Source organism: Spermophilus citellus, assembly GCF_964194105.1.
Source record: "Spermophilus citellus genome assembly, chromosome: 5".
Lineage (NCBI taxonomy): Eukaryota > Metazoa > Chordata > Mammalia > Rodentia > Sciuridae > Spermophilus > Spermophilus citellus.
In genome coordinates, this window is record NC_138186.1 from 96,799,182 (window position 1) to 96,822,867 (window position 23,686).

At 34.6% G+C, this 23,686-nt stretch overlaps 1 protein-coding gene across 2 annotated transcripts in view; it reads right to left on the minus strand.

The window, feature by feature from the left end:
- RARS2 (arginyl-tRNA synthetase 2, mitochondrial) overlaps positions 1–23,686 on the minus strand; it is an 82,409-nt gene that overhangs the window by 44,777 nt on the left and 13,946 nt on the right. For both annotated transcript variants that reach the window (XM_081296571.1, XM_081296572.1), the window contains exons 2-7: positions 20,526–20,599; positions 15,170–15,272; positions 13,676–13,759; positions 10,923–11,020; positions 4,670–4,725; positions 1,511–1,594 (exon numbers count right to left, since the gene is read on the minus strand). In XM_081296571.1, the coding sequence (XP_081152697.1) occupies positions 1,511–1,594; positions 4,670–4,725; positions 10,923–11,020; positions 13,676–13,759; positions 15,170–15,272; positions 20,526–20,599 (499 nt within the window). The remainder of the gene's footprint in view (positions 1–1,510; positions 1,595–4,669; positions 4,726–10,922; positions 11,021–13,675; positions 13,760–15,169; positions 15,273–20,525; positions 20,600–23,686) is intronic.

A 23,686-nucleotide genomic window follows, 5' to 3' on the forward strand; every position in this document is an offset into this window, starting at 1 on the left:
CTAAACCTTTTACTACCAGCTGTTGTGAACTGCAGGTGCATTTTCAAAATCCAGGGCATTTTTCCTGATTCCTTCATAGTGATATTAGGGGTATCATTAACAGAGTCAACCCCTTCTAGTATCTGAAAAAGATTTTTATTACCTAAAGGATAATATTCATAAGAGAAGATCATGATAAATCTATGAAAATATTTCTTCAAATGAACTAGACTTTTAGAAATTATGAATTTATTTCACTGGATGTGGAACATAAGAGTATCAGTGAATTTCAGAACTGGCAACATGCATTGCATACTTTCATAGAAGTGTTAAAATATTACCTAGTTTTTTTTTTTTTATTAGTATTGTAAAACACTTCCCAGGAGTTTTGTTCATCATTCTGAGCGCCTCTTATTTGCCAAACATTACAGATTCAAAAGTAATTAAGACACAGTCCACACTTTCACAGAACTTATCTAGCAGGGGAGAGAGGCCCACAAAAGAATGCAATAAAACAAAAGACTATATGAGTGGTGCTGGCAGGCAAGGGTGTGTCTGCACAACAGAGAATGCTTTACAGATGTGGACAATATGGCTGCATCTTAAAAACATGAAAAGTTTGTATTCACATGCTACCAGCCCCTCACTACTGCTACCATACATCTTCACTAATCTTGCCCTCCCCCAGGATGACTGGTTTATATGAACTAGGAATAGTTCCTAGTTAACTGGCAAGAAGAAAGATAATTTGTGGTGCTTAACTGTTTGGGCTTCTTTTTTCCTTTTGACTTCCATCCACTATCACTGTATAGTTACTACAACCAGCCTTATTTGTTTATTTATTAGTTTAGTTTTGGGGAAGCCAAAGTATCACACTTTTTCTTCTAGGTCATTTGTCCATGGTAATAACAGATCCCATTTCATGTGGGCTAGACCTCACTAGATTTATTAAAAAAACAGGAATGTGGTTGAGAAGAGTGTATATAGCTAGATTTATTTCTGCCCTCACCAATAAATGTATGCTATTTTTCTTTATTAAAACACTGATGGTGGAATGTGATGATCATTATTATCCAAAGTACATGTATGAAGACATGTGGTATGAATATACTTTGGATACAACCAGAGATATGAAAAATTGTGCTCTATATGTGTAATAAGAATTATAATACATTCTGCTGTCATATATAAACAAAACAAAACAAACAAAAACTCCTATCTACTTCCCTACCTCAGGTCTCGCTCTAATTGTGAAGTTTCCTTCCCAAAACATGTGTGGTGAGAATTAAGTCTTAATAAATAAAATAAGATTATGGGCTGGGGATATAACTTAATGGTAGAACATGTGCTACACATATCTGAGGCCCTGGGATTGATACTTAGCACCACAAAAACAATGTAAGAAACCACATAGTGCACACTATTTCATGCAGTGAGATTGTGCCAATAATCTGTTCAGATGAAAAAATGATGAGATATTTTAAAAATTAAACTTTAAAATGAAATGAAAAAAAATCTCAAATGCACTTACCGAATTGCATACCCCAGTCTCCAAGGTAATTTATTCTTGTTACTTGATGTCCTAAAGCTTCTTTGAGATTTGCTATAAAATTTCCTAGTAATCAGTAAAAAATATAGTTTCTTATTTTTGTTACTAATTTTGGCTTAAGAACTATATCTTCTCTATTATCAAAGTATAACAAAAAATTCTTTTCATAAAATTTGCCAACTCAATCTTTTTCATTAAAAAAAATATTGTTTTCATCTATGCTATGAAAGGAAGTAATGAATTACTTTTAGGAAAGTAATTTTTCAAAGAATCTCACCATTTTTACAAGAACAGACTTTTTTCCTTCTTCTTCTTTGAACCCAGAGGCGCTTTACTGTTGACCTGCATACCCACCCCTTTTTACTGTTTTTTTTTTTTTTTTTTCCTCTTTTTAGGTACTGGGGATGAAATTCAGGGGCACTCGACTACTGAGCCACATCCCCAGCTCTATTTTGTATTTTTTTTAATTTAGAGACAGGGTCTGAGTTGTTTATTGCCACACTTTTGCTGGCTTTGAACTCTCAATCCTCCTGCCTCAGCTTCTCAAGCCAATAGGATTATAGGCATGCTCCATTGTGCCCAGCTTTACATTTTATTTTGAGAAAGGGTCTTATGAAGTTGTTTGAGGCTGGCCATGAACTGCCTTAGCCTCCTGAGTTAGTGGGATTACAGGCATGCCCCACTATGTCCAGCTAAGAACAGACTTTTCAACAATGTTACTAATGTAGATTGGGACACATATTAGAATAACTGCTATTCCTAGTCAATTCCAAGAATAGAAAAATAACAGAATTTTAGTGATTAACAAGAAATAAATAATTTGGCCAGGCACAGTGGTGCTAGCCCATAATACCAGTGACTGGGAAGGCTGAGACAGGAGGATCCGAAGTTTGAGGCCAGCCTCAGCAAGTTAGCAAGGCCCTAAAAAACTTAGCAAGACCCTGTCTCAAAATAATAAAAAGGGCTGGGGATGTAGCTCAGTGGTAAAGTGCCTGTGGGTTCAATATTGACAAAAGAAAAAGAAATATATTATTTGATTATACCCTAAGAACATGGGGAATAAATGTTCTTTTTTTCTAAATAGCTTTTTCAATATCTTTCAATCACTAAAGTCCATCCTCTGCATCCTTAACAGTATGCAGTAGTCCAAGACTTTTACCTTCATGTACTGCTGATGTGGTTTGATGAGACTCAACATCTGTTTAACTTTCCCTTTGGTATGCCCTATGTACTGAAGAGGCTAGAAACCTTTTTTTTTTTTTTTTTTAAAGTGTATTTCCCAGATTTTCTTGTGGTAGGGTTCCAGAAATCCTCTAGGTTTGGGTAATCAAACAGACTTTGCATGAGATTTAGAAGGGGAATGAATTACTTCCATTTTTTTCTGACAAGCACAGTTGTAGGTTTGGTTTTTTGTGGCACCACTAACAGAAGTGCTAGTGTACTCTCGTGACATTTAAGGGAGTTGAAAGAAAGGCTATAGGGTTGTTTCTTTTGCCTCTATGTATTTTAGAAAACATGACACGAGCAGTAGCAGTCTTTCAATTGTGGCCATGTCAGTATACTTCTATTTTCTACTCTCTCCAATCCTGGGGTTGTTCTAACATCAACATACACCCCAGCATGCATCTCCCCATCCTCTGCAAACACTGTTTAATTTTTTGGGATAGGGTCTCACTATACTGCTGAGGCTGGCTTCATACTTGCATCCTTCTGCCTCAGCCTCCCAAGTCACTGGGTTTACAAGTGTGTGCCACCACTCTGGCGAGTCTAGAGCAGTAGAAGTGACAGCAGAAGAGCTAGGAGCCCACTTAATAATCAACCCCAATGATGTAATTATGAGCTCCATTTTTGTGGGCTCAATCAAAAGCTTCTTCAGCTTTCCTAACAACTTTGTAAACCATTCAATATCACATAATAAATCCTTTCCTGATTTAAGTTAAGAGTCAATTTTGTTTTCTGCAAATAAACCTTCACTGATACATGTACCTGACTTAAATTACTACAGGCTATTGTCTTTGGCAACTTCTCTATTTCTAGACCATCCAAATCTACATAGTCCCAGCAACAAGAACCCACTTCTTCAGCTACAACTCAGATAATGTCTATTTTGCTACTATCTTATCTATATGTTATATTCTATATTCAATTAAATGTCTACACCTAGGCTTTTGGAATTAGACAAATTTTAAGTCCTGGCTACAATACTTACTAGCCATGTGATCTTGGAAAAGTTACTTTTGGTATTTGAGTTTCTTGATCCATAAACCAGATTAACAGTACTTTCACACCAGGGTTGCTGTGACATTAAGTGAGGTAATATATGAAAACACTTGGAATGGTAAGTTCTCAATAAGTAATACCTCTTCTTGGTTCAAATATTTTCTTTAACTATTAAAACAACTTTACTGTATTCCTCTCTTAAAATGCTGCTCAAAACCTCAATGAGAGTTGACCCTATATCAATGATACTCTATGACATACGTATTAATTCCACCAATTTTTAAAAGTATTCAAGTATGAGTTAAGTGACTCTCTTGAGCATGCAATAGATTTCTACTCTGGAAGAGAGATTAGATGAGATAGACTTTAAAGTGCTTTCCATTTCTAATATAATATAAAACTCTAAGTTTTAAATTGGACTTCTGTAAAATGTAATGCTTTAAATAAATAAAACCATATTATACACTGAAGCATTACGCTATGCAGTATTATGGTAATCTCTGTTTAGAATAGTCTTGTTTTAACTTCCTGTCTTGCATATTTCAGTTAGTGCTCACTTTACTGAGATTTTCTTTCTTAAATATATGAAGAGAAAAATCTGGAGGATTACTATCATTCCCACATAACTATTTTTATTTTGCATTTTTCAGTTCTCCATATGCACACACATTTTTTAAAAGTTAAAATCATAACATAGATGCCAGTTAAAAACAATTTCTAAGTTAATCTTTCGTTTTGAAATTATTTTTAAAATTTCTAAACCAATTCTTCCCATTTCATGTAATATTTAAGTTGCATTAGGCTCATACTGATTTAAATTTTTCTGTCCCCCCTTTTCATTTATCATTAAACCATTACTATGTATTTACATATATTTTCCCAAAGGCATGTTTGGTATTTTATGTGAAAGTAAGCACTTACCTATGATGGTGGAACGCAAATGTCCAACATGAAATTTTTTGGCAACATTAGGTGAACTGCAAATAATTGCAAAAATTATTATTTTTTTTATTCTAAGAAAAAGAGTTCTATGAATTAATTAGGTCATGTTTCCATAAATTGACATAATTAGGTACTAGGGACTCTGGCAATTTAGGGCAGAGAAAAGGTAAAAATTAGACATGTAAAGATAAATTAGTATTCAGAAAGAATCATCTTAGTGACATTGATCCTAGGGTTCATGAATTAATAGAACACACAGAAATAGCTCACCTATGAAGCAGATACATTTAGGGATTGATTTAAAAGACTAAGTTCAGAGATAGTTTTGATTAACAAACAATACAGAGCACTGGGAATTGAGTTTAGTGTACAAGTTTTCAAATTTTTATTCTCTTAAAAAGTGCTGAGGATCCTCAAAAGCTAAGAATGGAACCATCATATGACCCAGTTATACTACTCCTCAGTATTTATCTTAAAGAATTAAAGCCATTATACTATAGCAATACATGCATGCCTATATTTATAGTAACACAATTCACAATACCCATACTATGGAACCAGTCTAAATGTCTATCAACAGATGAATGGGTAAAGAAAATCTGGTATATATACACAGTAAAGTTTTATTCAGCATAAAGAAAAATGAAATTATGTCATTTGCAGGAAAATGGATGGAACTTGAGAACACTATGTTAGGTGAAATAAGCCAGACTCAAAAAGTTATGGGTTAAATGTTTTCTCTCACATGTGGAAGCTAGCAGAGGAAAAAGGAAAAGGTGGTAGTAGGAAATCTCATGAAAATTAAAGGGAGATCAGAAGAGTAGAGAACAGTGACCAGGGGAAGTGGGGAGGGAGATGGAGAAGGTAAGAGAAAATACTAGAGAATAATACTGGCCAAATTATATTGTTATACTGTATGCATGAATGAATATGTAACAATGAATCTCACCACTATGTACAACGATAAGGCACCAATAATAACTATGGATAAAAGTATTAAGGAACCCAAAGAAATTTTGTTCATGAGTTATATATGCTAATATTCACTGTATCAGAAAAAAAATTTTTAAATGTAAAAATATTTTTTAATGAAACCTCCCAGAATAAGATTGCATTTATTCTTGCCTTAAAGCAGTCAGAAAACAAACAAAAAAATTGAAACACTGGTTTCCAAACTGGACAACAGGCAATTAAGAACTGTAATCAGAGAATGAGAGCAAATAAGATCAGTCACTGGATTGTATCACATTAATGTCTTCCCAGTAAATTTGTAGGACACAGCAAAAGCAGAAAAATCTGTAGCATGAAATGTTTATATTAGACAAAAAGATTTTAAATCAATAATGCTTGTTAAATGGTTGGAACCGCTATCCTTCAAACCAGCCGTGTATGTCAGGCTTGTATGTGGAAGTAAAGTGCAAAGGATTTGAGGGTGAATGAGTTTGGCCCTCGGTCTTGCCAGAGTAAAGCAGATTCCTGTTCCTTAATAGCAGGGGAGCCAGAAAGAATTCTATAGGTTCTAAACTTCAAAAACATTACAGTGCCCCCCTCTTCCGCATTATGTAATTCAATATAAAAGCAATACTAAACTGTAAAATAATGTAACAAAGTCCAATAAAGGTTTTTATTTTTTTTTCTCATAAAAAAAATAATGCTTGTTAAGAAACTACCAAAAGTGGAAAAAACTAAATCCAAAGTAAGCAGGATAAATGGAAGTAATATAGATAAAGGCAAAAGTCAATATCATGGAAGAAACAATAGAAACACAGTTCTATAGCATAATTGTGGATTATGGTAGTAGATTCTATACTGCAGCCCTCCTAGTTTTCTTTTACCTGTTGGTTAGGTAATTCATAATAGCATAACCCATACACCTTTGCCCAAATTCATCAAATTATATGCTTAAATATGGTGAATTGTATTAGGATACTTATAATATCTAAAAAAAAAAAAAAAACTTTCACAGATCTTTGTGGTTTTTTCCTAAGATTAAATAGAAAAATTGAATCTATCTACATCTTCAAGCTTTGACAGAATGTCCACTGAAATCATCAATTCGTCATTTTCTTACATCACATTCCTCCTGAGAAAGGAATACAATAAAATGGAAAAGATAAATTCAATTCCTCAGGCAACAAAATAACCATTATGAGATATAATTTGCTAAATCATTTTCACAAATAATTTACTTACTTTTGTTAAATTATTTCATGTAATTATTTTAATTTTATAAGAAAGAACAAATAAGAGATGAAAGAAATAAATTGTTCCATTTAAGATCACTGCATCAATTACTAATAGAACTGCTACTCCGACTTCCCAGATTCCCATTTTACTAATTAGACATGCCTAATCTGTTTTTTAAGAATAACAGCTCACATTTTGAAACAGCAGGCTGGAAAGGGACCTGAGAAAAAAGGAAGAAAGAAGAGAAAATGCTGCCCCAGCTAACTGTACTCTAGCAGATATGATCTGTACTGAACGGGGAAGACTAACTTAGAAGAGAAGCAACAGTAGTTAGCTTCAAGTCTTATACCAAGTCTATGAAAGACAGCCATGTACCCAGGCACTTTATCATACTGCTCCTAGATCTGACAAAAATAACATGACAACCTACACTCTGTTAGGGAGGCAGTAAAAATATATACAATCAGAGTTAGCTCTACGAACCTGGGCAATTTACTTAATCTAGTATTATCATCTTAGTTTAGGGGAAAGTCTCTTGAAAACCAAGATTACAATTTTTGGTTTTTTAGAGAAAAATTCCCTGCTCTGTATTCAAGATACTATATATTAAAAAAAGAAATTATCCCACATCTCTCATTTTCAAAAGAAATTCAAGAACATTTTTTTAAAATAGTAAATTTTGAACCTATTCCCCACCTGCTCTCTCTACTTTGAAATCATAATGGTGACTGCTGGAACATATGGAAAACTTCTAAGGGAGGGAGGAGCAATGACTCCCAACAATGAAAGATAAAAACTATCAGAGAGAAATGCTAGCTGATAAGATAGGCTCTGCCTTCACCACATTCAAATGTTCACTTGAACAAAATTCATCCTTCTTTAATTGCTTTAGGAAAAAAGCAGAGAGAAGTAAATCCATAAACAAACTGCCATACAAAAGCCTATAAATACATAACTCAACAAGAACAGGTTATCTTTAGATGTTTTTTAAAAAGAAAAAGAAAAAAAGTACTGTATGGGAAACATAAACTTAGGAAAAAAGCCAAGAAATCAGTGAGGAAAGGTATTTTGAGAACTCAGTTGGGGAGAAGGGATGGGGAAGGTGAAATAAAAATGCAGAAGATGTTAAAAGTGAGGACCAGTGGCAAGTTGCAAGAAATTTACAATGCTATTATTTGAAGGATAAAAGCATGGTAGTAGATTCTATACTGCAGCCCTCCTAGTTTTCTTTTACCTGTTGGTTAGGTAATCCAAAGGAGGTTAACAATAATATGGTACTAAGTACCTCCCCAGAGAAGAAAACTGTGTCCTTCCTCAATTTAAAAGACATGAATGAAAAATAATTATACATTGCCACAAATTCTTTGCCATTTTCACCATTAAGAGATATAGCATACTTTCTTCCCTCTGAACCTGGAGGTGATCTTGTGACTTGCTTCAATCAGAAGACTCAGAGAAGTGATGTTCTAGATGCTTTCACTTAGAGTCCTGAACACCTTTGTAAAGAGGCCTGGCATATTGCCGGAGAGAATGTGGACAGAGAGAGAAGCCTGGACAGATAAGTTAAATCAACCTTAGATTTATAGCCTCACTAAAATTTCCAAATGACCAGTAGTTAGTTATATAAGTGACCTCAGACAAGTAGAAGAATCACTGCATACATCTAGTTCATATGGTTCATTTTAATAGTTCATCCACTAAAGTGGTTGTTGGCACTAATCAATATCTGGCAAACATTTTCTTAAACAGAAACTATTTTTAATAGGCTTTTGGGCCATGTGATCTCTGTCTCAACTACTAAATTCAAATAGTTCTACTCTGCTCACCTGCCTCTGTAATATGAAAGGAACATTGTAGATGAAATACAAAGAAATGTGCATGACTGTGTCTTGATTAAACTATTTACAAAAACAGGCGGCAGTGTATTTTTGTGTGTGTATGTGTGTGTGGTGCTGGGGATTAGAATGCAGGGATGGAAACGGTGGTGGAATATCTTGGACATCATTATCCAAAGTACATGTATGAAGACACAAATTGGTGTGAATATATTTTGTTTACAACCAGATATATGAAAAATTATGCTCCATATCTGTAATAAGAATTGTAGTGCATTCTGCTGTCATATATAAATAAAAAAATTAATAAACAACAAGAAACAAACAGGTGGCAGGCTGAATTTTGTCCATGGACTAAAGTTTGCAAATCTCCTTTTAATGCTGTAGTGCTTTCTTATTCAAGAAGAGAGGCCTGAAAGGACAGGCCACTTTCTTAGAGAGATGGATTTAGTGTAGCTCTTCTCTGGTATGAGGATGGATATAGGAAGTCCCTTTCCTCTTTGTCATGCAACAAACATTTAAATTCAAATTTAAATATGATGGTGCTACACTGAGAGTGTAAGATTCATCCATAACCATCTGCTCCATGGAGCAGTTCACTCAATTAGTCCCATCATAAACTGTTATGGTTTGGATGTGAGGTGTCCCTCAAAACCTCATGTGTGAGACTATGCAAGGAGGTTCAGAGGAAAAATGATTGGGGTATGAGAGTCTTAACCCAATCAGTAAATTTATCACCTGATGGGATTAACTGAGTAGTAACTAAAGGTGGATAGAGTATGGCTAGAGGAGGTAGATACTTGGGGGCGTACCTCTGGAGTGTATATATATCTGTATCTGGCAAGTGGAGTCTCTCTCTCTCTCTCTCTCTCTCTTCCTGATCATCATGTGAGCCACTTCCCTCTGCTACACTCTTTTGCCATGATGTTCTGCCTCACCATGAGCCCAAGGAATGGAGCTGGCTGTCTATGGACTGAGACCTCTGTAACCATAAGCTCCAAATAAACTTTTCCTCCTCTAAAATTGTTCTTGTCAGGTCTTCAGTCATAGCAGCAAAAAAGCTGACTGAAACATAAACTGTCGAATCTGATTCTTATAGGACTTACCCTTTCTAAGAACAATAATGAGTGGCAGATAATACACATGTGGAATCTGAAAAAACCCACTTTCTCTGCTTATCCAGTTGGTGATCATAACTAAGTTTAAAAGTTATTATTATAAATTACAATGAGGTAGTAAACATAAAATATTTCCCATATTGTTTCTTAAAAATTCTCCACAAGAATAAATACACAAGGGCTGGGGATATGGCTCAAGCGGTAGCGCGCTCGCCTCGCATGCGTGCGGCCCGGGTTCGATCCTCAGCACCACATACAAACAAAGATGTTGTGTCCGCCGAGAACTAAAAAATAAATATTAAAAATTCTCTCTCTCTCTCTCTCACTCTCTCTCCTCTCTCACTCTCTCTTTAAAAAAAAAAAAAAAAAAAAAGAATAAATACACAAGAAGACAAAAGGCCCTAGCAAGTTTCATCTTTCTAAGTGAAAAAGACTTTTCATTGTTTAGGAAAAAAAAAAATACTATCTCATAGTTTTCTTGAGCTGTCAACCTGTCAGCTATACTACGAAGTTGTTAGTTCTTAGTGTTCCCTTTATATTTTTGGTTATTTCAGAACAGTGCAAATATTTGAGAGTTGTACTGACAGTAAATTAGAAAGTAAAATGAAGACTATTTAGAGGCGTATTAAAACTTCTAGCTATTTTCTGTTAATCAAAAGAATATATTACAGAGGCTGGGGTTGTGGCTCAGCAGCAGAGCTCTCGCCTAGCACGTGTGAGGCGCTGGGTTTGATCCTCAGCAACACACAAAAGGTACTGAGTCCAACTACAACTAAAAAAAAAAATATATATATATATATATATATCACAAAAACTGCAAGGCTGTATTCTCTGGTAATCAGCTTACTTTAAAATTCTTTAAAAAATGAATAAATAATTCTAGATATTTTTTAAACTGGAGACCCCAAATCCATTTTTATTCATTTTATTAATGGTATAATGATTGATTCACCATGATCTTAAGAAGATAATATAATGTCACTATTTTGCAACTTTTCCACATGTAATTTAGTGAGACTCCAAAAGAAGGGGGTGGAACACTTCCTGTCTAGTCAACTTGATTAATCTACCCAAAGATGGATGGTCACTCACCTGAATTCAACCACAACCTTCCTTGGAGGAAGACCAGAGAAAAGTTCACTTTTTAGTCCATATTTTGAGCCATCTTCAATTACTTGATGTAACACAGCCTGAAATATAAAAGGAGTGGGATTTAACAATAGAATAAAATTGCAATGTTCTTAATTACTTTGTAACTAAGAATTAAATGTTGCTAATTTGTCCATTCTAATTGAAGAAACTGAAAATTTCATAGCACTGTCATCAGCACCATTTCCAGCACAAACCTCCCTGTTGCTAATGCTAGTCACAGCAGTCTTTACAGGAATTAACTCTGATGGGGCTTTCTATGTTCACAAATCACATCTATTCATCCTTATAGTAGCCAATGATGTAGACAAAGATGAGGAAACCGAGGCTTAATGAGGTTAGGTAACTACAGAAGTCCCACAGTAAATAATAACAAAATCAAAAGCAGCATCTAGTGTTTATTAAGTGCCAAGGACTATGCTATGTATGGGATAATTATTTAATTCTTATATATAATCATATATCAATTTATTTATTTTTATTTTTTTTTATAAAATTTCTTTTTTTTTTTTTTTAAAGAGAGAGTGAGAGAGGAGAGAGAGAGAGAATTTTTAATATTTATTTTTTAGTTCTCGGCGGACACAACATCTTTGTTTGTATGTGGTGCTGAGGGTCGAACCCGGGCCGCATGCATGCCAGGCGAGCGCGCTACCGCTTGAGCCACATCCCCAGCCCCATGTATCAATTTATTTAATTCTTATAATAGCTTCAGAGATAAGTCCTACTTCTAGAAATGAGGAAAGAAAAATAAAGACAGGTTACGTAACTTTCCCAAGGTACTGCTATTAAGTCATGTAGCAAAAACTTTTCCCACTCCCCAGTGAATGTGTTAAGTGCTGCACACAGTGTTGCAGCTTTTATGGTACTAAAGTTCACCAGCAATGGTAGGAAAACAATATAAGAACACATAGTTAAATGGCTATTGGCTACACAGTATAAAATAAGGAAATCCTGCAGAAACTTATAAAACCTTCTAGGTTAATTTTTAGCTACTAACAGAACTGTTGTATAGTTCACGAACTTATACTTTGTTTTTTGCTAATGGTGATGATGTGTCTTTCAAAAAGTAGGATGTTGGGCTGGGGTTGTGGCTCAGTGGTAGAGCGCTTGCCTAGCATGTGTGAGGTGCTGGGTTCAATCCGTAGCACCACATATAAATAAATAAAATAAAGGTATTGTGTCCAACTATGATACATAAATAAATAAAGTAGGATGTAAGCTGAACACGGTGTCTCATGCCTATAATCCCAGTGACTTGGAGGATAAGGCAGGAGGATTGCAAATACAAAGCCTGCCGCACTCCGCAATTTAGTGATACCATAAGTAACTTAGTGAGACACTGTCTCAAAAGAGCTGAGGATGTGGCTCAGCTGTTAAGTGCCCCTGGGATCAATCCCTGGTACCCCAAACCATCACCACAACAAAACCTCCCAAAATTAGGTTGTGAAATTACTGTTGCTAAGCTTTTATTCACTCTTAAATTGGTTTTGATCCATCAACTGCATTTTGAGTCCTAAAAATGTAGTTCATAATGTGAAAAATTTTATTATTAAAGAACTGGTTAAGATGGTTATAAGACAGAATAGGCAGAGATGGGAGCAGCAGGAAGTAAAACAACACATACAACAAACATTTAATTTGCATCCACAGGTGGCTGCGGATTGTAGCTTAGTGGTAGAGCACTTGCCTAGCATGTGTGGAGTGAAGTCCTGGGTCTGATTCCCAGCACTGCAAAACAAACCACCAAGACCAAAAATCCCACAAGAAGACACATCCCCAGAGTGCTAGTTGGTTCAAGACTAGGAGTTTTTATATTATCTTTGTAGTCTCATAATCTTGAAGATGGGCAACATTTTCCATTTAATGCAAAACTAAGGTTCAGAAATAGTATTCATTTGTACAATGACAGAGAAAATAATACTCTATACAATCAGTAGGAAATAGAGAAAGGATTAATATACAGATGTCAAATTGAATAGTGCCTATCATATACTAGGGGCCCAATAAACATTAATACTTTAAGAACATGTGGATAAGAAGACTGCAAGTAGAGAGGTAAACATTAGTGAGAAGGAGTCCATATTCAGATTATTGTAAGTTTATTCTGAATTTTATCTCTGAATTTTCTTATGTTACTGTATTAACTGCCCTTTTTCGGGCCTAATATTTATTGTCTTATTAAAAGAAAAAGCTGTCTTATGATTTCTTCTGTATACATCTCATGTTTCTAACAAGACTATAGAATACCAGAGAGTAGAAACTAGCATCCCTTTCTTGGATTCAATACAAAACTGATGTATTCATTCAACAAATATCGATCAAGTGTCTACTATGTGCTAGACACTGGTAAAAAACTATGGAGATCCAACAGTGAAAAAAACAGATGCTATTAACCCTAAGGGGATAAGAGTTTAAAGGGCAAGTGGTATTAAACAAATAAAAGGAATTTAAATATCAACTATGGTAGGTTCTATAAAGGAGATATAGAGTGCTATAGGAGAATATAAAAAGATCAGAAATCTACTGCCAAGAAAAATCTCAAGATCCAACAGGCTGTTAAACTCAGGTGGCACTCCATGCAAAGGGATCAGTATATGCAAAGGTTGTGTGTACAATGAGTTTCAGAGCAGGAGGAAGATCAGTGCCATTAAAGAAGAGAATGAATGTACAATGGATGGACAATAACTCATTCTTACCTTTGTTAGTAGTTCTCTGTTTATTTTGAAATTCACAGTTCCTGGACCAGTGCTGATTTCACTCACTACTGTATCACATTTCAGCTAGAAAGTAAGCATATTATGAAATAGGCCCAATGAGACATACAGTTCTAATACTACAACTGGCTGACAAAGTCAAGCTGAGTTACCTCTTTCAGTCATAACAGGTGGACCTGGGCCTTAGCCAATCTTCAGTTCATTTTCTTTTTTTCCTTATTAGAAATGCTATTTTGTATTCAGAGTATCTTCTTTCCCCTTTGTCTTTCCTTCACCTCAAATTCTCCATTTGTCTTACAATAAGCACTTACCCTTACTCAAGAGCCATAGAACACGACATTGGGTCAGATCTTAACTAAAGCTTTTGAACCAACACAAAGCATGTAAATAATTTAGTCTGTCTTCTCTGCTCATGCCCACCCTTCTTAACCACCTAGATGTTCAAACTCCTTGATAAACCTATAGAACTAAAGATGTGCCAGTGTTTACTGAAGAACTTCTAGTCTATATTTTTGAGACAAGAAATAGGAAGAAAGGGATTAAATATCCTAATTAGATTAATTCTACTCCTGGTGTACTTCCTAGTAAAAATCTTAGGTGATTTTTATTATCAAATAAATATCTACCAAGTTATCAAAGTTACTTTATCATACTCATTCCTCACAAATCTTTTTCCTTGACAGTGACTTTCATTGTTCCAATTCTTCAGAGATCCCAGATACCTCTTGTGTCACAAATAATAACCCCATTAACAAAGCAACAAAACTTATCTAATATCTGTTTTTGCTGAGGATATTACACTAACAATTTAGATTTGGTCGGGCTGGGATCGTGGCTCAGCGGTAGAGCACTCACCTAGCATGTGCAAGGCCCTGGGTTGGATCCTCAGCACCACATAAAAATAAATAAAATAAAGATATTGTGTCCAACTACTAAATAAATAAATATTTTAAAAAATTTAGATTTGGTCATTCTCTACAATCTTTTAAAATAAATAAAACTCACCAGGGAACTTAGAAATACTTAAGTTTTATGAAATCATCTAACCACTTCTTCCCTGTAATCATGATTCCATTTACATTTAATCATTTCTTCTCATATTTTAATGTTCTTCTCAGAAACTCATTTTAAAAATTGCAACCCACAGCTCTAATTTATCAAGCTTGTTCTCCAAAATTCAAAAGTCCACCCAGCTTCAATCTGTAAATTTAATTAACACTTCAGTCCTACTTTGAAGTACTTAATCAAAAAATTGAACATTGTCAGCTCAAGAGGAATGCTTTATAAATAACTTGAAAAATCATTGTAACCTTATAGTAGTACAGGGCTAAAATGAATTTAAATGATATTTTCCAAGATAAAAAAGAAACACTATTAAATTCATTATTACAGATGAGAAACCCTGCAGAGCACTTTTTTTCCTTTAAAATGCTAAATTTATTATAATGTTAAATAGAGATAATAGTGCTAAAATACCTTCTCTGCCAGTTTCTTGGCTTGAACTTGAATATCTGGTCTTATGTGGTCATTGCTATTTTCCAGTAAAGAATCCACAGATAGCTGAAAGTCAGCTACTTCTCTAAAGACAGAAATTGAAATGAGAAAGAGCTGTTGTTATCTTAGAAGCATTACAAGTTTAACAAAGGTTAACCGGGCTGGGGATGTGGCTCAAGCAGTAGCGCGCTCGCCTCACATGCGTGAGGCCCGGGTTCGATCCTCAGCACCACATACCAACAAAGATGTTGTGTCCGCTGAGAACTAAGGAATAAATATTGAAAGTTCTCTCTCACTCTCCCTCCTCTCTCACTCTCTCTTTAAAAAAGAAAAAAAAAAAAAAGGTTAATCATTGTGTATTTTTCATATGAAAATGAACAAAATGAAAAGGCATTTTGTTTTCAAAATTAAAAGCAAGGAAATTAGAAATCACCTTGTATTTATTTAAAAACTTTTTTCTTTCAACATTTTATAAAATATTTCCTTTTCTGTTATGTAATTGTAACTTTATGTTATCTCTGTGTCTGGGAAATTAAATGTCTCCTGTCAAATTCTTTTTTTTTTTTTAGAGAGAGAGAGAGAGAGAGAGAGAGAGAGAGAGAGAGAATTTTTTAACATTGATTTTTCAATTATCGGTGGACACAACATCTTTGATTTTGTATGTGGTGTTGAGGATCGAACCTGGGCTGCACCCATGCTAGGCAAGCAAGCTACCACTTGAGCCACATCCCCAGCCCTCCTGTCAAATTCTAATGCAACTAAGCAGATGCAGACAAAAGTTCAGGTCTTTTGGCCTCTTCCTATGATGCTTCCTATACTACTCCAAATGCTTGCTTGCTTCTAACTCTTGCTCCTCCACTGACTTCCAAATGACCAAAAAAAAAAAAAAAAAAAAAAAAAAAAAAATATATATATATATATATATATATGGAACTTGAGTTTCAACACGAGGGAAAAAAATTCGTTCTGAATACTCAGTAGTTCATAAAACAGACACTGCCACTTATCCTTTTCATTTGGTTGATGATGAAACAATGCAAAAACAAATACAACACCAGCAATGAGTGAAAATCATCATTTGCTTGATGAGAGCAGTTCTAAGGAAAGAAAGTAGGGAATGGAATCAAAGAAGTACATTTCAGTGACTTGAACAGTATTTGTAACATTTTATTACTAAAAATCAAGAGCCATCCTTCTCCTCTCAAAAAATAAATAAATAAAAATGAAAAAATATGGAAAAAAACTTAATTCAGAAAGTGACCACATGAGTGTTTTATTATTCTCTACAAATTTTTCTGTAGATTTAAAATGTACAAAAGTTCAAGATCTACAAAATAGTTTTTAAATCAACATACATCTGTGTAATTACACTAACATCTTTTGATGTTTAATAAGAGAATAGAGAATAGGACTTCATGAGTATAGTACGTGGTTTGTCCATTTTCTGTCTAGCACATATGTCACTCACATGAGAAGGGCATACTTTAGAGGGGCACAAGTGACTTCCTTATCACTTATGATTATCAGGGAAATATCTAAAAATTCCTGTGTGACTTCTGGTTAACATCAGATTTTAAAAGTCTATGATAATCATTAAGAATTTTCCTGGGCCTTGCGAGATACAGTGGTGCACGCTTGAAATGCTACTGACTTGGGAGGCTAAGGCAGAAGGATCTGAAGTCTGAGACTAGCCTCAGCAAATCAGCAAGACCCTGTCTCAAAAAAGTTAAAAGGCTGGGGATGTGGCTCAGGTTAAGCGCCCCTGGGTTCAATCCCCAATACCAAGAAAAAATTAAAAAGAATTTTCCCGGGGGCCTTAATCCATTATTCAGAGTGGCTAACACAGACCAACCCAACTCATCTACTGACATCTGAGCTGTCACCACAGACCCAAGTTCATCTACAAATCCGTGCCTGTGTGATGTTGGAGAAGTTGCTTAATCTCTCAGTACTCAGTAAAATGGTGATGACAATGGAATCTACTTCACAGTGTTGTTTAGAAATCAAGTATTGGTTATGAATTATATTAATCCTAGTTATGATGTTAAATGAAAATGTTAAATAGTATCAGCACTGACCTCTGGGAAAGTCTTTTTCTACTTTATAGTACATGATAATTCAATTTTCTAAAAATTAATCGTGAAATTCTTTTAAGGTTTGAATGTATTTATTCTTACCAAAGAACTCTTCATAGTTCAGTCAAGTATTTATGCCAATCATGGGGAACTAAACTAGTTAACAACATGGGAATAACATAAAAAGCAGAATAACAAATTCAAAGATATTTACAAATTATAGAAAATAATGTAAATAAAAAGTAGTTAGAGCCCTGATAATAATATTAACTGAAATACAGATTTGAATACATCAAAGATTAAATTATTGAATGTTGATACATACCTTGGATGTTTTAGAGAAGATTTAATATGACTCAGACTCTCAAAATCCAGGAAACACAAAGAAATCATACGATTTTTAAAAAATAGTGTAAAATTATGAAGAGTAACAAGCATTTGTAAGGTATAACACACTAATAATTTAAAAATTGTATAATCTCCATGGAATCATAAATATTTCTAATTAGTTCAGTGGCAGAAGGACAAAAAAACTGATCCTTTTAGTTTGTTAACAATGATTAATACCAACTTATTAAACTAAGAATATTTAAAACATAAATTCTGAAATTATGTGAAGGGTTACCTACCACTACCAAAGGTGCAAAAGAGAAGGAAGTGAGGGAGATCAACCAGATTTCCATCTACTTCCCAGTTGCCCCTGTGGGGAACATTTTTTTTTTTATTGGTTGTTCAAAACATTACAAAGCTCTTGACATATCATATTTCATACATTAGATTCAAGTGGGTTATGAACTCCCATTTTACCCCGTATACAGATTGCAGAATCACATCCACATTTTTACATAATGCCATATTAGTAACTGTTGTATTCTGCTACCTTTCCTATCCTCTACTATCCCCTCTCCCCTCCCCTCCCATCTTCTCTCTCTACCCCATCTACTGTAATTCATTTCTCTCCTTGTTTTTTTTTCCCATTCCCCTCACAACCTCTTATATGTAATTTTGTATAACAATGAGGGTCTCCTTCCATTTCCATGCAATTTTCCTTTTCTCTCCCTTTCCCTCCCACCTCATGTCTCTGTTTAATGTTAATCTTTTCCTCCTGCTCTTCCTCCCTGCTCTGTTCTTAGTTGCTGTCATTATATCAAAGAAGACATTTGGCATTTGTTTTTTAGGGATTGGCCAGCTTCACTTAGCATAATCTGCTCCAATGCCATCCATTTCCCTGCAAATTCCATGATTTTGTCATTTTTTAGTGCTGCGTAATACTCCATTGTGTATAAATGCCACATTTTTTTTTATCCATTCATCTATTGAAGGACATCTGGGTTGGTTCCCTTTGGGAAACTTTTAATCATACACCCAAAAAGAACTTTTGGTTTTGCTTTGTCTATTTGAAGAGATAATTCTTGCATGTGAATTATGTATAAAAATTTTAAAACTGAAAACAACGTAAATGTCTATCAACAGTAGAATAACAGAATATTACAAAAAAAGTGATGTCAAGGAAAAAGGTTAAAAATCTTATATAGTTTTGTAGCTTTTTTTTTTAATCTGAAAAACATATTCAAAGACAAAGAAATGAAAAATACACTAACTTCCTAAAATCAGTTACCTACTATAGTAAGATTATTGGGACTTTATTTTTCTTATTCTTCTGTATTTTCCTGAATTTCCTTAAAGAGATTGCTTTGCACTCTATAGTTTTATGAAATTAATCCCTCTTACTTTTATTTTTTTGGGGGGTGGGGATACTGGGGATTGAATTCAGGGACACTCCCACTGAGCCACATCCCCAGCTCTATTTTGTTTTTGTTTTTTTTTTTTTTTTAGAAACAGGGTCTCACTGAGTTGCTTAGCTCCTCACTGTTGTTGAGGCTGGCTTTGAACTCATGATCCTCCTGCCTCAGCCTCCTGAGCCACTGGAATTACAGGTGAGTGTCACTGCTCCGGCTCTTACTTTCATTTTTTAAAAATTAAAACCAGTAAGTTTAAAAAGCAATAGCTACTTTTCCACTAACTTCTGAAGGTTGTTGTGTTGGTTAATGTGAAAGCCACAGGCTTTGAGTACTACTGACTTATGACAATGCTCTCAATTCTAATAAAATCAATGTTATTATATAGGAAGTTCACCATAGCTGAAAATACATGGAGAACTAGCAGACCTGAGCAAATTGGTTCATTTTATATTACCTAATCTATGCCAGCAAAAAATAATATTTCTTAATTCTCCTAGCACTTAATAGCATTCTAATATAAAGTCAGAAATATGGAACAATGAGACTTGGTTTTCAACTGTAAGGGATAATCTGGATTTATTATAGCAAAACAGTAAAGGTTTCCTCAATATGGAGAATTTTAGACTTGTGGCTCAGAAAATTTTTGAAGTGTTTCTCAATATTTATTATTTATAAACCAAAATCTTAGTACTTTGGATTATTAAAGCAAAGGCAAGCAAAGGCAATCCTATTCAAAAGATGGGTCAAAATAGTTTAGTTTATTAGAAGTCTTTGAAAAGACATTAAAATTGAGAGATTACCCTTATTATGCAGAATGCAAATTACAGATTTTATGAAATAAGTAACTGATGTGGAAAACTACATAAATTTACATATAATTATGAGAGCCCCTTGGTCCCTTGTTGCCTCTATTCTTGGAATTCACATAAAGGAAGATGCAGTAGGCCATTTTATAGGTGTTCTCTTTTACTACAAGGTCAAATGTAGCCTCTCTCTTCCCTTTTCATTTATTTCTTTGTTCTATCCTGAGAACAGGAATATTCATCTTATGCTAAAAGTCTTGACATAATTAAGGGAATGAAATACAAGGACATATTGCTACCAGTAATTACATGGTTACCTCTTTCAAAACCTTGGGGCTCAATGCCTACTATGTGGCAAATATGTCATTATTAACTGACAATACAGTGGTCCCTTGGTGCCTGAGGTTCCAGACACCCCATAGATAAAACAATCTGTAGATGTTCAAATTTAAACCTCATTCCCAAAGACTTTGACACGACTATCACTACAAGCATAAGCAAGCATAAAAATAATTAATGTAAGAATATTACCTGTCACATCAGAGTATCCAATACAGATTTTAATTTTATTGTTGATTACACTAATAAGTTGAATATAATGAATCACATCTTATAATTCACTTCAAAGACTATTCCATAAATTGAAGAGTAACAATTTTTTTATTCAACAAATTTGAGAACATTATAGATTGCTATAGATGTATTAATTATACTTAACTCTTTTCTGGAAATTGGAACTGCAGATATTGATTTGATCAAGTTTTCTGGTGGAAGATCCAACACTCTGGAAAGCTAAGTCAAAAAGAACAAAATAGGGTAAGACTGTAGATAATATTTGTTCCATATTCATACTACTACTTAAAAATAAAAAGAACAACTGACATGCCAACATAAATGGACATTATACTAAGTAAAAGAAGCCAGATTCCAAAGATTATATAGTTTATAATTCTATTTACTTGACATTCTAGAAAACTCAAACTATAAGGTTGTAGAATAGATTTGTGTTTGCCAGGAGTTGAGGGTGAAGGGATGGTTTGACCATAAAGTAGTAAACAAATTCATTTCAGGATGAATTTTGTCTTTATAAATTTAAAAATAAATTTAAAACAAAGTTTAGGAAAAAGTATAGATGAACCACTGAGGACCCAGAAGTACTTCTTATTCTCATTTAAAAGATTATTTATTGAGTGGCTACTAAATGCCAGGCACTGTTCTAGGTGTTGGGGATATAGCAGTGAACTTTCATGCTATTATAGCCTTCACTTCATGAATGATGAAACTGAAGTACAGAGCATTAATGTAACTTACCTAATTGAAAAAGCTAGGATGTTAACATAGGACATCTAAAACCAGACTTACATTCAACTCCAACTCAACCCCTATGCCATACACATTCATAATGTATATTGTGGAGTGCAGTGACTTGAGATTGGGGATACCTGATTGCTTCGTGGCTGTGGTGAGTCTATTGCCTGGAAATGTTTCTATGCAAGGTTTCAGGATGCCCAGTTGCTATGGTGATGCTTGGCCCAAAAGAGGCTCTGTTCAAGAGTCTTATCAGTCTCAACCTTGATCACAGGTACCTAACTCCCAGGGAAAGAGGAATTCTGAGCATGACAAGACAACTCCTATGTTTCACCTGCAATGCTACTTCTGAGCCTGCCCACTTAACAGTAACTTTAGACAATGGGCTTCCTGAGTCCTGCGGGAAGCTCCACCAAATACTGCAACTGTGAAATAGCTACAAGAATGTTTTTAGCCCTGTAACTTTCTAGCCTACAAAGAACCATGCCTGTATAGTCCATTACTTCTTGATTATGAGATCCTATATAAATAAACTTGCTGGGCCAACTCTTCAGTCACTGCTTTTCCATCAGAGAGCAGTGCTACATCTGATCCCAGCCTTTTATCTTAATATCTCTGTGTGTGTTTTTCTTAATCCCCTATCACCCCTCACCAGTTTCTCAGGTTCAGCTGTGTAGGTCCCAGCAGTATATTTACATTTTCGGTAAAAAAATGCATAAAAACAAAATAGTAGAATAGAAGCACAGCCAAAAGGAATTTATAATGAATTTATAACTGTCATCATCTTTCTTCTCCATCTCCTCCAGCTCCTCTTGTGTCTTCAACAGTCCAATAATGGTTATAGAGTTGGGAGAAGGAAAAGAGTGATGAGAAAAATAGGAAAAGAATGTGAAGTTCTTAAAAAGAAACCTTCAGAGGGGCCTGTAACTATTCAGAAGAATAAAATTAAACCATTGTCTCCTGATAAGTAATAATATTTAACAATTTGTTGAATTTCACAAATATATTTTAAAATCAAAACCTTCATTCCTGGAGCTATCATTTATCTTTATGATGATCTGTATATTTCTGCTTTGATCTACTATGTATTGATAGATCATGATCTACTACTGATTTTTAAAATTAAATCTCCAGGTGAAGTTTTTATTTTTTAATTTCTAGTCTTTTGGGCATTCATTACTTTATTGCCTCAAAGAGTTAATTCCATATGATATATTCCCCAAAGTGGAAATATTCCTAAAGCAAATATTTCTTATTTGTAGAATAAAGGCTGTAAGTTCATGTTAATACTATAAAAATGTTCCTGCCAATAAAGATGTATCCGTAACAAAGGTTCTAATAAAATCTTTTAGAAAAAAACAAAAGATGCAAATCCAATTCCACATTCATTAGCTATGAGGTTGTGGGACAGTCATTTTATAAAAATGTGCTTTACTTTTCATAACTGAAATATGGCAATAATAAGTTTATTAAATAATAAACTAGGGCTCTTATGAATATTAAGAAAAATACCTAGGAAATAAACACACACAAATTTTTTCTTCTTAAAAGATTTTTGTTTAGCTATCAGAGGGAAAATGTGAATCAGAGAAACCCACAATATCATAGCAGCTCCGTAAGAATGAATTAAAATAGCAGTTTTGCAGTAGCAAACTATGGCAGAAAGATTGTGGGAAAACACTGGTAGGCAACTCAGTGACCTAGCAATTAGGTTAAAACCAAAAATATTAGCTTCTACAATAGAAAGACAATAAAAGCAACAGATGGTGGCAGTGTCAGGTGTGCTATGGCTCAGTGGGGGAAGGGAAGCACCTGTCAGAGCCAAAAGACATTTTCCCACTAGGTTTAAAGAAAAACCATGCTGCTGTTCAACAAGTTTGCAATCTGAGTAGAAAACATCAGAAATGGCAAGCTAATCTGGCACAGGGAGGATGCTCCACTGCTCCCCAGAAGAAACAGTTGAAGTAGGGAATAAGTGACAGCTTAAAAAAAGACTATTCTGGACTTCCTAAGTGATAGACTAGGAATCCTGGAAGTTTACTTCGTATTTTTTCTTTCTTTTTTTTTTTTAATTTTTTTGGTTGTAGATGAACACAATAACTTTATTATATTTATTTATTTCTATGTGATGCTGAGGATTGAACCCAGTGCCTCACGCATGGAAGGCAAGCGCTCTATCACTGAGTTACAACCCCAGTCCCTTAACTTTGTATTTTCATGTTTCACAATTTCTTTTTTCGTCTTGTTCTTGGTATAGGCTTTTTGAATACCCAACACCAGTTTCTTAAACTCTACTTTTCACCGGATCAGTAAGTGCCCACACCATGGGGCAGTCTGAGCATATAAGTGAGACTGTACCACAGGCTAGGGAGGAATTCAGGGTGGCCACTCAGTCAGTCTGCAGAGCAGATAAGAATGAAGGGTGATTCTCAGATGGGAGAGTCTAAAATTAAAATCACAGAAAAAAAAGCCTCTATTTAAAAAGAAACTTCAGGGTTGGGTTATGGCTCAGTGGTAGAGCACTTGCTTAGAATGTGTGAGGCACTAGAATTAATTCTCAGCACCATATAT